The 16,932-nt window shown below is 50.2% G+C and overlaps 2 protein-coding genes across 2 annotated transcripts in view; both read left to right on the plus strand.

Annotated features, from left to right (window-relative positions):
• LOC112107877 (zinc finger protein 271-like) overlaps positions 1-16,932 on the plus strand; it is an 879,239-nt gene that overhangs the window by 680,418 nt on the left and 181,889 nt on the right. The window lies entirely within an intron of this gene.
• Positions 1-16,932, plus strand: part of CLPTM1 (CLPTM1 regulator of GABA type A receptor forward trafficking) — a 36,128-nt gene that overhangs the window by 14,997 nt on the left and 4,199 nt on the right. The window contains exons 6-12 of the mRNA XM_029913190.1: positions 2,460-2,545; positions 4,907-5,027; positions 6,623-6,867; positions 10,272-10,365; positions 11,194-11,384; positions 13,171-13,266; positions 14,596-14,731. Coding sequence (XP_029769050.1) covers positions 2,460-2,545; positions 4,907-5,027; positions 6,623-6,867; positions 10,272-10,365; positions 11,194-11,384; positions 13,171-13,266; positions 14,596-14,731 — 969 coding nt within the window. The remainder of the gene's footprint in view (positions 1-2,459; positions 2,546-4,906; positions 5,028-6,622; positions 6,868-10,271; positions 10,366-11,193; positions 11,385-13,170; positions 13,267-14,595; positions 14,732-16,932) is intronic.

Consider the following 16,932-nt stretch of genomic DNA (forward strand, 5'->3'; position numbering starts at 1 on the left):
CACAACTATCTGCAAATTGTTTGTACTTGTCTATGGACTGAATGCACACAAAGGGGTCACCATTCCAGCTACCCTGCATTTTCCTCAATCTGCTTCTCCTCTGAATGAATCGCTCCATCTGGTTATTGCCATGGGACCAGAGGGGTCTGGAATCTTCTTTATGTAGGTGCTTCCACTGGTCATGTGCCTCCCCACTGGTAATGCCCTCACACTGGAAGTGTCCTGCTTGTCGGCCATTACTCTATCGATAGCCATTAAACTGACTGGGTTAGTGATTGTTTTCATTAATTTAAGCATCAGGATAGTCAATGAGTTGTTGAGCTTGAAGCGAAGATTAATGGGTGACTTGAACACAGTTTATAAGTAAGGATACGATTTAGTAATGGAGGTCACAGATTCCATGACTCTTCAGCTCTCAGCATTACCCCTCTCCCCCACCTGCTGGGGTTGTGGCCTCCCCTACCCCCGGCTGCAGCAGGGGCTCTGCACATGCCACCCCATCACCTGCCGGGGCTGTGCACATACCACATCTCCCCCACGCCTCCCGGCCATGGCTACAGCTGGGGCATGCGCCTCCCGCCCCATTGGCTGTGGCCGGGGCTGTGGCCCTGCTGGCCCCCCACCGCGGCTATGTGCTCCAGGTTGTGTGCCCCTCCACCCTCCAGGGCTGCATCCAGGTCATGTGCCTCCCTCCCTCCCACCTACCCACCCCCTGCCATGGCTGCAGCTGGAGTTGGAGCCAGGACTGTGCACCACGGTTGTGGGCTGGAGCCGGGGCTCTGTGCCTCCCTGTGGTGGAGGGGTGCCCCCCCATGGGGCTCCAGCGGTCATTCCTCCGTGCACTCCCACCCCCACCCCCCAGTTACTTTTAGTTAAGTCAAGGTTTTCATGGATTCTCCATCACTGACACTCTTAAAATCAAGATTGGAATTATTTCAAGGGCCTTTTACAGTCTGACTAGAGATCATTGATCCCTTCTGGCTTTAAACTCTGTCTCTATTTTTATTATACAAATTTGAATAAATGCCCTTTGGAAAAGGACATGTTTATGTGAAGAAAAAACAAAAAACAAAAAAAACAGATGGGCATCAACAGATCTAGGAGTTGGCTTCTGGAGAATGGTAAGTGAAATTTATTTCCAAGAAGTTGGGATGATCCTCGAGGATTACAGAAAAGCGATGCGCTATGAATCAGAAGTGAGTGGGTGCAATTTTGTGTTGGAAAGGGTGTGTGTTGTGCTGCGTAGGATGGGAATGTGGCTGTCTTTTGTCATGGAACATGAAGCTAGGTAGAATGTCATCTGAGCATAATTTCAGTGAGGTCTATAGAAATCTCCCCAATGTGGCTTTTGCAGAGACCATCTTTTGAAATATGCAAGGCTGCTACTGAGGTAAAGCCAAACACTTTTATTAGAAGTAAGGCACAAATTTAGCAGTGAGATGATTAACCATGGGTGCAAACTGCCAAGGGAAGGGGGAGATTCTCCAGCTGACTGCCTTTCTGGATGGTATGCTTTAGCCAAACAAACCGTTGGGCTCGATGCTGGAGTAACTAGGTGAAGTCCTGTGTAATACAGGGAGTCAGAGGATTTCCGTATGAGGAGAGATTAATAAGACTGGCACTTTTCAGCTTGGAAAAGAGACGACTAAGGGGGGATATGATTCAGGTCTATAAAATCATGATTGGTATGGAGAAAGTAAATAAGGAAGTGTTGTTTACTCTCTCATAACACAAGAGCCAGGGGTCACCTAACGAAATTAATAGGCAGCAGGTTTAAAACAAAAGGAAGTATTTTTTTCACACAATCTACAGTCAGTTTGTGGAACTCTTTCCTGGAGGATGTTGTGAAGGCCAAGACTATAACAGGGTTCAAATGGCTATTAGCAAGGATGCGCGGGGATGGTGTCCCTAGCCTCTGTTTGCCAGAAGCTGGGAATAGATGACAGGGTCACTTGATGATTACCTGTTCTGTTCATTTCCTCTTGGGCACTTGGCATTGGCCACTGTTGGAAGACAGGATACTGGGCTAGATGAACCTTTAGTCTGACGCAGTATGCCCATTCTTATGTTGTTAAGAGGGTATTATGTCCCCATTGGATGCTTTTCTTATATTAATTTACTGTGAGCCTTGAATAGGGTTTTTTAATATTTGTATAAATCTAAAGCAGGTGTTCTCAAACTGGGTGTCATGACCCCGCAGGAGGTCACAAGGTTATTACAGGGGGGGTCACGAGATCTCCAGTTTGAACGAAGGATGTTCAGGAAGTGCCAAGAACTGATGCTTTTCATTCACCTGGTCAGTGGTCCACTTTATGTCCCAACTCATGAGCTCAGGAGAAGCAGGGAGATGCTGCTTGAAGCGGATCTGTTTTGGGCGGCTGCCTCCTGCAGAGTGTGTTACTGATAAGTGGAAGAATTCAGCGTTACTCATGTCTGCCTGCCTGTCTCTATCCTTCTAGTGATAAATAAATATAAACGTCGACGGTTCCAGAAAACCAAGAATCTTCTGACAGGGGAGACGGAAGCAGATCCAGAAATGATAAAGGTAACTAACTGCTTTCCTCATTCAGCGAGGCCCTGGCTTTTCTCTCACCTCTGCTTCCACACCCAGGTGAGTCTTTGTGCTTGGAGAGAAGTTTAGGCTTTGCTGCAGTTGGGTACTAACTTCCACTTCGAAAGAATAGGATGAATGCTCAGGATCTCTGCTGGGGTGGGGTGTTGGAGCGATTACATTGGCCTACAGCATTTCGCAGAGAGGCTGTGAAGCAAATTGACTTGTAAAACACATGGTAAAGACATTTCAAAGTACATCTTAACTCCCTAGCAGAACCTGGACATCCGCAGAGTTTGCCGTATCCCAGGTGTCATTACTCCGGGAATAGCTGCTTTGCTACAAGTGGATTGATGATTTAAATTAAATCAGATTTTTGATTTTTTTTTTTTTAATCATCTCTATATCCCTTTGTTTGCTGTGGGTTAATGCTTTTCCCAACCAGTGGGAAGTAGAACTTAGACTCAGCAGTGAATACGTCCAACAGGTTCCCTGGATGTTTGTTGGTTCACCCTCCTTGATCCTTGGTACTGCGGAGATGTTTCTGTGGAATTCTCCTGCCTACACAGGGTACTTCTTTGCTCCATCTCTTTAATGAACCGTTACCTGGTTCTCCCTCTGATGTATTGATACAAGGTTTTCCTTCACCCCTTTATCAGACAATCGCACTGGGGGACTGTGACCTCCCAGGCTCTGTTTCAACTACCTTTTCCTGCTCCTATACGTGTGCTACTGCTCTGTCACTTCTGCCTCCCCTCTTGGCTTCAGCTCTCTAGGCCTGTGACAGAACAGTCTGCGACTGAGGAGGAGAAGGGTCCCAGGCAGAACTCTGTTAAAGGGCTAACTCAGAAAGGGAGCCCAGTTAAACCCTCTGTTGAAAATGGATACAAATCTGAGTTTGATAGAGAAGTAGAAACCAGCTACAGAAGGCTTCCTCCTGCCCTGGTAATGCCCTTGAGCTCTCACCACTGAGGCATGTGAGTTCCTGTTCTGAGTGGTCTCTGGGCCCAGGACAACCCAGCGCTATTTGCTGGGGGGTGCCAGACTGGATCACAGGTGCTACTGATTTACAGCCTCATGCAGCCTTGTGAGGTGCAGAAAAGCATTATTAGAGGCCACCCTGCTGGTTGTGGTCTGGTCTGATCTAATCCTTGTTTCCTGTCTGTGACTGGCTGGTGCTGACAACCCCAAGCTCTGGGTGTCCATAAACCTCTGATTGCTAGAAGCTGGGATGGTTTGCTCAATAAATTGCCCTGTTCTGTTCACTCCCTCTGCTGCCGGTCGCTAGTGGGCTATGGACCATTGGCCTGTCCCAGTCCGGTCATTCTTATGTACTTGTGTTAATCTCTCGCTCCCTCCTGGCTGGAGGAGAACAAAGATTGCAAAAACACAAGACACAAAAAAGCCGATAGGAGGGGGAAAACTGATGGACAGTTGAAGGGGTTGACTGGCTGAAGTGAAAGACGGGGAACCAAAGGCCTATGAAGTGAGCTTCCAGACACCTGCTCTGACCTGGTTCAGAAAATTTCAATTTGGGCTGGAGCTGCCCTGTCAAAGTGGCGCCTTTGGAAGGGTTAGTAACTAGCATTACGAAGACCCTTGCTACCTAAAACCTAGCAGAACAAATCGAGTTCTTATGGGTTTTAAATTGTAAAAAATCTCCTAGTTTAAAACTAAAAGTTCTGCACACAATCTTTTAAAATTCTACACATTTTATTTGTCTAAATAACACTACGTAATCATGCCCCCCCAAGCCCAGGGATCCAGAGGGAGAAACCGCCTGATGCTCGGTCCCAGGTTTGCACAATGCTTCCTACGTGCTGCCCTCTCCTTCCCAGGGCATGCTGGGAACTGCAGCTGCCAGGAACCCTCTAGCTCCCTCTCCTGCCCTCCAACAGTGTCTTTTATGTGCAAGCTGGGCTCTGTAGAGTCCAGTGGCCCCTAGTGGTGGCTATTAGCACTGCAGCTCATTTCTGCGGGGTGGGGGAAGGAAATTCTGCTTTGTCTAATGACGCAGAATTCCTCCAGGAGTAAGTTTATCTCCTCTAATCGATCTACATCTGCCCATGTTTGGCCGAGATTTGAATGACAGTGTCTTCCCCTTTGCCTCCCTCATGGTCCTAAACCCCTCAGGTCCTTCCATCCCTGTCAGGTGGTGTCCTTAGCTGCATTGTGGAAGTCCAGTGCCTTTATCTGTGCGCTCTTTCCCCACGACCAAATCCAAAATTACCTACAGTTCCCAAATCTAATGAGCTGCACTGGCTGTTTTTGTCTACGTGGCGCTCTCTTGCTATTGCTAGAGCAGTGAAATGCCCCAACACCCTGTACCAAATGTGACTTTGTGTTTTGTTGCAGAGAGCAGAAGACTTTGGCCCTGTGGAGGTGATCTCACACTGGCACCCTAATCTCACCATCAACATAGTGGACGATCATACTCCCTGGGTGAAGGGTAGCGTGCCACCGCCTCTGGACCAATGTAAGAACTTGGGATATGCCAGCACTTCCCGTTCTCTGAGATGCCATTTTGGAATGTGTGCTTTTGCTCCAAGAACTCATCTCTTCCCAGCAAATCTGTCTGGTTCTTATAGCTGGTCTTGCCATCTCCTCCCATCACAGCTCTCTGCAGAATTTTCCTATGTTATTTGCCCAGTTCAGGGCATTTGTTGGAACGTAGTAATTGCATGCGAGTGGAGTTGGTTTTGTCTGCTTTAGACTAGCTTAATTTCTTCAGCATGCTTGTGGATTGCGCAGTTGAGGGGTTTGGGAATGGAATATTGGAGACTTTCCCTCTAGTTCAGTAGTATAAATTTCTCCCAGATTGGTAGTAACTAAATTGTTACCATCTATTCATTGCCTTGTGAGTAGGCTTGGAAGGATTGGATTTTTAGCAGTAAATGTTGGTAAACACTGATTTCACCACACACTCACACACACACACCCCTATTTCCATCAGTGCTGATTGATATTGATAGGTAGGCAAAGTAAGAAAAATGCTGCTTGAAAACTTGAGTTCAACCGTAACGTGCATAAGAGAGTTATAATGCCGGCATTAGCAGAGCTAGAGCAGTGCGCCTTTTTAGGGACCTTTAACTTTCTTAATCTCAACGTCTGTCAGACACCCCCCTCCATAATATCCTGCAACTGTGAAAAAATAAATAGGTAAAAATTGGATAAACACTTAAAGAAATAAGCATTGATAACTGTCAAAATTATTTTTTAAAAAGCAAATTGAATTCTGCCAAGCCTGCTTACGGGAAGTGAGTTAATGGCTTCAGTGCAGCGTCTAAGAGGCAGGCATCCACAGCGCCAAAAAAACCCACACAAACCAATTCACCTTTGTAATTGGGCCCCTGTGTTGCCTGTCTCAGTGGCAACCCAGGACCGAATGGGTCATGGAGCGTAAACTCTCACCAGGTGGCCCCCTAAGTAAGGACTCTGTTACGCTGTCAGGGAAGGATGTATGTGGCAGACTTTCCCTGCTGCTCCCCATGCACTATCTGTTCTGTGGCTAAATGAACATCCGTCTCCAGGGTTGTTAGACCGGCACTGTCCATCAGCTTGAGATTCAAATCCCAAACGCTCTTTAGAAGAAAATAGCTGGCACCATAAACTCCCTGGAAGCCAGTTTGATCTACTGGAATTCTGCAAATGGCCTGATTTAATTGGATGGTGTCAGACTGCTTTCAATACCTGAGTCTGAGCTTGGTCAGTAATACACAGAGGGAATGGGTTTGAGCTCTGGGCACCGAGAGAACAGTGCTATACTCTCCCGTCCCTCTGTGGCAAAGCAAGACCCCCTCCATTGCACTCTGGCAGTCGTTTACTGCTGGGAGTACCCTGTGTGCTGCAGGAGCTGGCGTCTTTCTCCTGAGGGAAGGCCGGGAGGCTCAGGCTCCATGTGCAGCCAGCTGTACAGAAGCAGTTGCTGGCCTGGGGTTCCTGTTGGTGCTGGTCTAGGATGATTTCTGTAGTTCAGGATGAGGTGGGTCTCCATTGTCTGTCTTAGCTACCTTCACTCACTTTCTTTGTGCTATCCCATCCCTGTCTCTGCGCTCTCTCCCATTGCTGCAGATGTGAAGTTCGATGCAGTCAGTGGTGACTACTACCCCATCCTCTACTTCAACGATTACTGGAACCTGCAGAAGGATTACTTCCCCATCAATGAGACAGTGGAGCGGCTGCCTTTCCGCCTCTCCTTCTGCCCACTCTCGCTGTGGCGCTGGCAGCTCTATGCCGCACAGAGCTCCAAGTCCCCGTGGAACTTCCTGGGAGAGGACTTGTACGAGCAATCGGACGAGGAGCAGGATTCTGTAAAGGTTAGACAGCCTTGACGAATCTCCTCTGGGTGGGTTTTCTCCAGCTTTGCTTTTGGTGAGTCCCTCTCTCTGCCACTTTCCATGGAGGTCCCACAGGCCTCTGTCCTAGGCTCGCACCTCCCCACCCTTTCTGACCCACACTCAGAGCTTCAACTGCTGTTCCTGTGTGGATGACTCCCAGTGTACTTCTCCACTCCTGGCCTGTCCCCCTCCATCCAGCCCCGTCTTGGCCTGACTTTCCAACAGCTCCTCATTTCATGCTATCAGCTTAATTTTAACATACCCCAGCAGCTCAGGTTTGGCTAAGAGTTTCAAAAGACTAAGTGACTTAGGAGCCTGAACGCCAAATGGCAGTCACTTTTGAAAATGCATCTTAGGCCCCTAAGTCATCCAGGCACTTTTCAGAACATTCCCAAATGGCCTACCCCCTCCTGATCCCTCTCTTCTGGCCCAGACATCACCACCATCTGGGATCCCTTTCAGTTTCCTTTTTCTATCAAACCCCAGCAGAGTCTGGATCGTGCTGCTGCATTCTGCACACATCTGGAAGATCCAGCACTTCCCTTCTGGCCCTGCAACTGGTGGGCTTGCCCAGGTCCCCTTGGCTTCCTGCTTTGATTCCTGCCTCCTCTGTCCAACACCCACCTTTCTTCTTCTGAGATAGAGAATCAGCCACTCCATGGCTTCAGGAAGTGCTCCAAGTATGCACAGGCCCAGTCTTGAACTGGCCTCAGCAAGGACCGAGAGAAATGTTTCTTTGAGCACTCCTTGCCTGGAGAGGGCAGCTTTGAGCGCTCCTGTTCTCAGCCAGTGCTGAGTGGCGGGGTGAACTCAGCCTGGGACGTATGAAGGGCTTCAGCCTTAAGCTGTATCGGTGCCTCCTGGGACTGGGTACAACAGGACAGGCCAGTGTAGTCAGCGCTGTTCTGCTCTGAAGAATGCTCTGTAGGAATGGTGTCAACCATCACAGGATTTACTCTTGGATCTTGTCTCCCTAGCTCAAGACAGGCCAGGACTCCCCCAGCTGTTAGATCAGTGGGGCTCTGGGGAGCTGGCAGTGGGATGACCTTGAAGACTAGTGACAGAAATGGGATGAAATTCAATAATATGAAGTGCATGGTCATGCACTTATAGTCTAATAATAAGAATCGGTGCTACAAGCTGGGGGTTCATCAGTTAGAAGTGACTGGGGGGCGGGGCGGCTGCGGAGAGGCTTGGGTGTGTGGGTTGATTGCAGGATGGCTGAGTCACCGACCAGTGTGACGTGGCTGTGAAAAAGGCAAATGCGATGCTAGGATAATAGGCAAGGCATTTCCAGTACGTCCAGAGAAGTACTAATGCCATTGTACACGGTACTGTTTAGACCTCACTTGGACGGCTGTGTGCAATTCTGGTCATCCATGTTCAAGAAAGATTAATTCAAACTGGAACAGGTGCCGAGAAGAGCTACCAGGCTGCTCAGGGGAACGCAGGGCCTGCCTTCTGAGAGGAGACCAGAAGAGCTTGGTTTGTTAGCCTAGTAAAAAGAAGGCTGAGAGGCCATGTGATTGCTCCCTGTAAATACAGCAAGGGGGTAAACACAGGGAGGGTGATGAGCTCTTTAAGCTAAAGGACAGTGTTGGCACAAGAACAAGTAGATATAAGCTGTCCAGGAACAAATTCAGGCTGGTAATTAGAAGAAGGTTTCTAAACATCAGAGGGGTGAGGTTCGGAGTTGCTGGAGAAAACCATTATTTTTGAGAGAGAGCTGAAGAAATTTGAGAGCAAATGTCTGATGGGGTTGTTTGGGATGGTGGGGGGCAGGGCTCAGCAACCTGGGGGTTTATGTCCTACAGGATTTCAGTTGGCCGCCAGCCAGGGGTCAGACAGATTTATTCCCCCACCCCTCAATGTATTCTGGGAGGGTTTTATCTCCTTTGAAGCATCAGAGGTGGCCATAGCTGAAGACAGGACATTGTGGGGGTGGCCAGATCTCTGAGGTGTCACCGAGCCGTCTCTCTGTCAGGTACTTGGCTGGTTGGTTCTGGCTCATGTGCTCAGGGTTGAACTGATGGCTGTGGGGGGGGGGTCAGGAAGGAATTTTTGCCCCAGGTCAGATTGGCAGGGACTTCGGGAGAGGGGGTGTTTGCTGCCTTCTATTGTGTGTGGGTGCTGGTCACTTGTCAAGATTAGCTGGGTGTATCTCACTTGATTGTTTCCCAGGCACTGTGCCCCTCGGTCCCTCCTGTTCTCTACCTGTCCAGTCTCCTGTGGGCTGTGACGCTTTGGTCTCCTTTTGGTTTCTGGGCTAGTGTGCGGGTTCTGGTGTGGGGGTTGGTGGCCTGTGACTGACAGGAGGTCAGACTGTTCCCTTTCGGCCTTAAACTCTGGCTCTGCCACTGCAACCCATCCCCCCCTCCATCAACAGCTGCCTGGGGCATTGCTGTTAATGTGGGACGTCATCCCCCAAACTCCAACACTGGAAAAACACAGGTAAATTGGGATGGAAAGTGATCCCGTAGCTCTTCCGTTGTGAGGCTGGCAGCAGGATCTGGGCCTGTAGCAGGACCTCAGCCCTCCCTAACAAAGCCTACCACTTTCTCTGTGCCCAGCAGGGGTTCAGATCAGCACTGCTGCTCGTATCGAATCTCCCTGTACTCTGGGCAGCACTGTTAATCTGGGCAGTATTTGCAGTCAGTTGGTGAGGTCTGAGATGGGTACTGTGCTTTCCCCGTGGGGCCCATGGGGGCAGGGATCTGCGTTTCCTAATCTAGCAGTGTCCGAGTGTAGGGAATTGGACTCCCTCATTCTGGAAGGGCATGAGGAACCAGGGCAGCGCTGGTCCCCTTTAACAGTGTTTTCAGGAGACATAGTGTTCGGTATATGCAGTTTTACAAAAGGCTTACATTAAAATTACATGTGTACCTTTTGATGTAAGTGCCTTGTTTATTTTAAAAGCTTTTCACTTTAGTTTAGAAATTAATCCTATTAATGCTGTATCCCTTCTTACAGAAATAAGTTCTGAGACTGGCGCAGGCAATAACAGTTCGATTGTGCCACTCACTGCAGTTTTATTCTGAGCGGTCAGTCTTAGGGCCTATCCTTGCTCCATCACAGTGGCTGGAGTGAAAGCCAGACACGGTGGGCTTTGCTCAGTCCCCGGGAGAGTATCCACAGTACCCCACACACTAATGTAATGTAACTTCCTGTTTCCTGTGACTCTGAAATCTGTTGGCATTTCTGCTTCCCCGAATTGTTCCTACTAAAGCATCTCTGGGTTGGGTTATTTTTCCACACACATTCTGGCTCCTGTTTGTCCACCTGAAACCCTCAGTTCTGTCTGGATTGCCTTCTCTGGGTCCCTTTGGGTGGGGCCTGGCTGGAGGGGCAGGATAGGCCCTTCACGTCTTTGTTTTCTTTTCCAGGTTGCTCTTTTGGAGACCAATCCATATCTGCTGGCTTTGACCATTGTCGTTTCCATCGTTCACAGCATATTTGAGTTTCTTGCCTTCAAAAATGGTAAGTTCTGCAGTGCAGTGAAGATCTCCTCTTTTGGCGCCAGTCCTCACTCCTCTTAGGAAGGGTTTTTAACCTGGGTCTGCATGGGCCTTGCAGAGTTATTCAGTACCCCTGTTGGGGTGGCAATATGAATGTAAGAGGAAGAACGTCTGGGGCAGGTGAAGAGCATGGATGTGACTAAATGGAAAACATAGCTGCTGTCACTTGGGCCCAGGCTCTCCAGTGATGAATTGCTGAGGCCCCACAGGGCTGACTCAGCTGACCTGTCCATCTGCTACCTACCATTCCCCCCCAATGTGCTTTAGGGCAGGAGGAGCACTCTCTCCATTGTGCAAACCACCAGTTTCATAAGACTCGTCAGCTGTTGTGGGGCTTGCAAACTTCAAGTGCTTCCCTTACAAAGTCTGTGGGCAGCAAGCGGCATGCCTCTGACACTGCTGGGAGTTTAGTCTGTATAATGACCCCACAATAATCACACACTAGCCACACACCTACCGGCCACAGGAGAGTCTGTATCCACAACATAATGGAGAGGGCAAAGTCAGTGTGCTGCCAACACTGGATGGGTTTCTAGCCAGGGTCTTCTGAACCACCTTCATGGCCCACAGAGCTGGCCTGACCATTTTCTTCTTCATGCAGCTGGGAAACACAACTCACTCCCACTCATGGAAGTGAAAGGCATTGCAAGTAGACCTGTGCTCTGCTCCTTTCATAAGGTAGAGGAGAAAGCTAGAAACTCCTCCCTGCAGTGGGGCTCTAGCTGTCCCTGAAGGGCCCCCCTATGCTCAGGAAGTTCTCCCTCTATGCTCTTTTCTCTCTGGCTCCTAGATATCCAGTTCTGGAACAGCAGGCAGTCTCTGGAGGGGCTCTCCGTCCGCTCTGTGTTCTTCGGGGTATTTCAGTCACTTGTGGTCCTTCTCTACATCCTGGACAATGAAACTAATTTTGTGGTTCAAGTCAGCGTCTTCATCGGGCTCCTCATAGACCTCTGGAAAATCACAAAAGTCATGGATGTCAGGGTAAGCACGTGCCTCATTGCACTAGACCAGCAGTTCTCAGCCTGCAGGCTGCATTTGGCCCAATTAGCACACAGCTGCGACCCAACTCAACTGTGTGCTGAAGGCCGGTCCATATGCCAAGGGTCCGCCAGGTTCCCCGCTGCCTCGTGGGGAGGGGTTGGGGCTGCCGGCCCACCCCATGTGCGAGTCCAGGGTCGGGGCAGCTGCGCAGGGTTGGGGGTCCGGGGCAGCCGTGTGGGCCCCACGGGATTGGGGGTACAGGGCTGCCGTTCCCCTGCCACCCGGCCCCTGCGGCCCAGGTAATACACTGTGGGCCGCATATGCACAGACTGAAGGGGGGTGCCCTGTGTAGAAGTCCCAATTCTCCACCTTGCCAGTGTAAGCAGAAAGCTAGTGAGTGTGAGATCCGTTCCTGTTTGCTCCACACTTACTCTGGGCTGCGATTTCTGAGTGGCCCACTGAAGTTGCTTCCTTTGTAGCCCTTTGGGAAATGATGTGGAGAAGAGGTGAGTATTGCTGCATGACTTGAAGGTGGAGAGGGTCGTCTGTTGATCTGCTCTGGGAGTGTGCTGGAGCCTCGGGCTGCTGTGGAGAGGGCTCCACTGCCTGAGGAATCTCTCCGGGTTCCAGTAGGCATCCCGCTTCCAAGGATCGTAGCTGAGGGATTGCATGAATAGATTTCACCCCAGCGCTGCAGTGGGACTTTGGCAACTCGGGTTCTGTTCCGTGCGCTGCTCAGTGTGACCGTTCTGCTCACTCCTGGTGACTTATTCACTATGGTGACCCTGCAGCCTGGAGAGATGGGGGTCTATCTGGAACAGTTGTGTGCTGATAAAAACTGCCAGTGGATTGCGGACATGACACAAACGATAGTTATTCAAAACAGCAGGCCTGCCTTCATCTCCTGTTTAGTGTGGGAGTAGTAAAACCGCATCCCGAGGGCAAGGTAGTGATAGAAAGGTCTGGGAGGTAAAAATCTACAGGATCATCATTTCAGTGGTGTCACTCTGCCGCTTGGCCGGGGGACTTGCTGCCTCCCAGGTCCTACAGTCAGTGGAAATGTTGATAATAGTGTCATCGGAAATGGGTTGAGTTGAGTATCATTCGAAAGCCCGTTCTCCCACGAACCTGGTGGTGCCAAACATGACAAACCGTGAACAGTTTTGTAGAGAAAGATTCAAGAAAATGCTTAAAAATCAGTGTTTTAATTATACTTTAATACGGGGATGTGTTACTTCCATAAAGAGACACTGATCTTTGATAATTCTAGGGAAGTTAGTCTTGACACATAGGACTGAAAACATTTATTCATCAAAGTAGTACTCTTTAGTGTTCTCTGTCTAGGGCATCACTGCTAGACACACTGATCCTCGTGTACGCTGCACTTGCACAAGGCAGGTGGTGCATCTGGTCTCTGCACATGAGCATTTGATTACCGAAAGGATTGATTCATGAGCGCTGGGTATTTCACACACAACTGGTGTGTCCATCCTCCAAGACCCATCCAGGTCTGATACAGGAAGGTAGTTTTTGATGCGCTAGGTCATGCTGGAGCCATTCCGTTGCTTGATAATTTGCCCTCTTGGTAGGCCTTGATACACAAGGCCTTGTGAGGGAGGGAGCTACATAATCTGCTGTGTGGACAATAGACACTAGTCCTTAGTGATCATGTGGAGCCTCACTTCTCAGCTAGGCTGTCTTCTCAGGAGGGTCCCCCTTGGGGACAGGTTGGTGCCCTTTATTATGTACTGCCTCCCCTGTAACTTCTGCTCTTGTCGATAAACAGCTGGATCGAGACAACAAAGTCGCTGGGATTTTTCCGCGTTTAACCTTCAAAGACAAATCAACATATATAGAATCGTCTACCAAAGTCTACGATGATGTAAGTCCAATGCCTGGCAGAGGATTTCCTTCAGCGCATGGTAGGATCCCTCTGGGAGGTGGGGGCCCAGGGTAGTATGGGTTAGCTTCCTACGCCATTGGACATGGGACTCCTTGACTGGGGATAGGGGACCCAGGTATACCCTGCATTAGGATCCTGCTCCCGAAAGAGGAGAGGTGCCCTGGATAGCGTTTCCCTGGTCATCCCTTCTAGCTTATTTCTTGGGAAGCTGCTACTCTCCCAGCAGGACAGCAGCTCCCTAGCTAAGCTGGGCTACGCTAGGGCCTGCAAGAGAGCTGAACCCACAGCACGTTCTAGTTGTTGGCTTGTTTGCCCTGAGTTCTGTTCCTCCTCTCCTCTCTGCTGGATGGACGCGTGGGTCTTCATGTCTCCAGTTCACTACTCCCCTTGGTCTATCTCACCTCTGACTCCTGGCAGCTGCTTGAGTGATGCATGCCCTCCATGTGCCTGTCTGCAGCCACATTATCCCCTCCATCAGCTCAGTGTGTGGCCCAGTGCCCACACTAGGCCTTGCTGCCCCAAGTTACACCCTTCAATCTTTTCCTTCTGGCATGGCTGCAGGTGTTGAGGCATAGTTGTCATTAAGCCACTTGCGTGTGGTGGTGCAGTCCCACCCTCACGCAGCTGGGAATCTCAGCAAAACGTCATAGTCATGAACTGCTAAAGGGTGCCCAAGGTGCTTCTCTTGGCCACTCTGCTGGTCTGATCCCCAGAGCCAGGGAGGCGGTGTATGGGTGTAGCTCAGTGGCTTTCAAACTTTTTGTATTGGTGACCCCTTTCACACAGCAAGTCTCTGAAGGTGATTCCCCCCTCATTAAAATGGGGGGTGCGTAATTTAATGGGGGCTAAGGGCTGTCAGTGGTTACCTTGTGACCCCCTGAGGGGTCATGACCCCAGTTTGAGAACCCCTGGTAGCTCTACTGGCCCCCTCCTCTGTCTTTGAGAGGTGGAGCCCCGGGAGCGACAAGTGTTCAAGGGGCATGGAGCACACTCACTCCTTGGTGGCTGTGGTGGCAGAAGGGAAAAAGGATTGCGACCCTGCTTCCAGCCCTGCTGTGATGTGCTAGCAAGTGAGTGAGAAGGGATGTGTCCAGCACCTTGTGACCCCATGCACTGTTCAGAAACCCCCTTCTAACAAGAGTCCCCCACTGTGAAGCCAGGGCTTGAGAGCCAGCAAGGCCGCAGGCCTGCAAAGAGGTGGGTATGTAACTAGCGGGCCCCTGTACACCCCTCTCCCCCCCCCTGATCCTGAGCAGGATTCTGTGCGGCTCCCAGCTGACCAGTCACATTTGAATATTGCCTCCCTAGATGGCATTCCGGTATCTCTCGTGGATTCTCTTCCCCTTGCTCGGCTGCTATGCCGTGTACAGCTTGCTGTACATGGAGCACAAGGGCTGGTACTCGTGGGTCCTGAGCATGCTCTATGGCTTCCTTCTGACGTTCGGTGAGTAGTGCACAAGGCAGTGTTCTAGGTGCCTGAGTTTGCTGGAGACGCTGGGCCCCGTCCGAGGCCTCCTGACCCCCCTCCCGGCCTCTCGCGCCCAGCTTCGGGGTCCGCCCACACTCGGGGGAGGCCATGAATAGTGCTCTGCACGTGTTAGAGGCTGGTCACGTGTCTGGCTGGAACTGGGATGAGCTTTCAGCGGGGAGAAGAGATACTGAATTGCACTTACCAGTAAGGAGCCCTCCAGCTCCTGATATCGCATGCAAAGGGCCTGGCTTCACATCTGCTGTTCGGGAATCATTAAGAAAGGGATAGAGAATAAGACAGAAAATATCATATTGCCACTATATAAATCCATGGTACGCCCATATCTTGAATACTGCGTGCAGATGTGGTCGCCCCGTCTCAAAAAAGATTAATTGGAATTACAAAAGGTGTACAGAAACGGGCAACAAAAATTAGGGGTATGGAACAGCTTCCACATGAGGCAAGATTAATAAGACTGGGAGTTTTCAGCTTGGAAAAGAAACGATTAAGGGGGATATGATAGAGATCTATAAAATCATGACGGGTGCGGAGACAGTAAATAAGGAAATGTTATTTATTCCTTGTAACGCAAGAACTAGGGGGTCACCAAATGAAATTAATAGGCAGTAGGTTTAAAACAAAAAGAAATACTTCTTCACTCAATGCACCGTCAACCTGTGGAACTCTTTGCCAGAGGATGTTGTGAAGGCCAAGAGTATAACAGCTTAAAAAAGACCTAGATCAATTCATGGAGGATAGATCTATCAAGGGCTATTAGCCAGGGTGGGCAGGGATGGCGTCCCTAGCCTCTGTTTGCCAGAAGCTGGGAATGGGCAACGGGATGGATCAGTTGATGATTACCTGTTCTGTTCATTCCCTCTGGGGTACCTGGCATTGGCCACTGTCAGAAGACCGGATACTGGGCTAGATGGACCTTTGGTCTGACCCAGTATGGCCCTTATGTTCTATGTTCTCATGTCTCTCTCTCGTGCACACACTCGTGTTCTGTCTCACGATCCAGAGCAGATGGCTGCAGTCTCCTTGTTTCTTCGTTCCTGTCTCCTAACCCCAACTTGGAAGCGTGCCCTGCGGTATTCTGTGTAGACATCTCCAATCTCCTTTCAGATTCTGGGTATTGACGTTCCCCATGGGCTTCGGCTGCAGTGATTAGGTTTCACTGTCCTTCACTTAGTCACACTTCTAGTCTGTTCCTGGCCATACTCCCTGCTCTTGGGGGAGCTACTGTAGCAACTTCAGACTCTGTTAATCATCAGCTTCTGTTTCAGAGAGGTTCTGTTTCCTGCTGTATCCCGCGCGTTGGCAGTGCGTGCTGGTGAATTGCTGGGCAACTGCCTTTTCTGTGTGGGTCAAAGTCCAGCCTTGCTAGTGTGAACTCGGGTGGAACCTCTTCTGCCTAAATGAACTGATGGAATCCAAGCGGGCTGTGATCATAGAAGCTGTTCCCAAGCTTGCAGTGTCTCCTCCTCACATAGGCTTAGTCTACACTGCAAAGTTTTGCCAGCAGAGCTCTGTTCCCTAGGAGTGTGGGGAAACTCTCCCATTCCCTAGCCAACATAGCTATGCTGGCAAAACCCCTGGCGTTGACACACCTACACTGACACAAGTGCTTCTGGTGGCGGAGCTGTTTAGCTTTGCCAGCAGAACTCCTTCTGGTGGATTACACTGTCTCCACAAGGGGGTTCTGCCAGCACAGCTATCCAAGCAACACGTTTGTAGTGTAGACAAGCTGCCCGGGTGTCAGAGAAACTCACCTGCGTAATCCCCACCCCTGGCTTCAGCTCGTTTCCTAGGGCTAAGAGGGGGTTTGGGGCTGTGCATTGTTTTTCCCCCAGGGGCAGTTATCAATGGGAGTTCCCCAGCATTCCTCAGGATACCCATTAGCCCCAGGGCAACGTGACTTCGTACAGTGCTTCTTGTTTCCTTTATCTGGGCCCAAATGCCTCAAGATGGAGCCATTGCTCAAGACTTCTGGCCCCTTTGTTTTTCTTGATGATGCCTTTCAGTGGCTGGGCTGCTGGCTGCTCTGGGGCTCTTAAGCCTTGTCCACACAGCAAATTGGAGCACGGCAAGCTAGGGTGGAATCTGCAAGCAGGGCCGGTGCTACCGTTAAGGCGAACTAGGCGGTTGCCTGGGGCGCCAAAAAGCGGTGCCCC

The sequence above is a fragment of the Terrapene carolina genome, unplaced genomic scaffold (assembly GCF_002925995.2).
Source record: "Terrapene carolina triunguis isolate 2854851 unplaced genomic scaffold, T_m_triunguis-2.0 Scaffold517, whole genome shotgun sequence".
NCBI classification, from domain to species: Eukaryota; Metazoa; Chordata; order Testudines; family Emydidae; genus Terrapene; species Terrapene triunguis.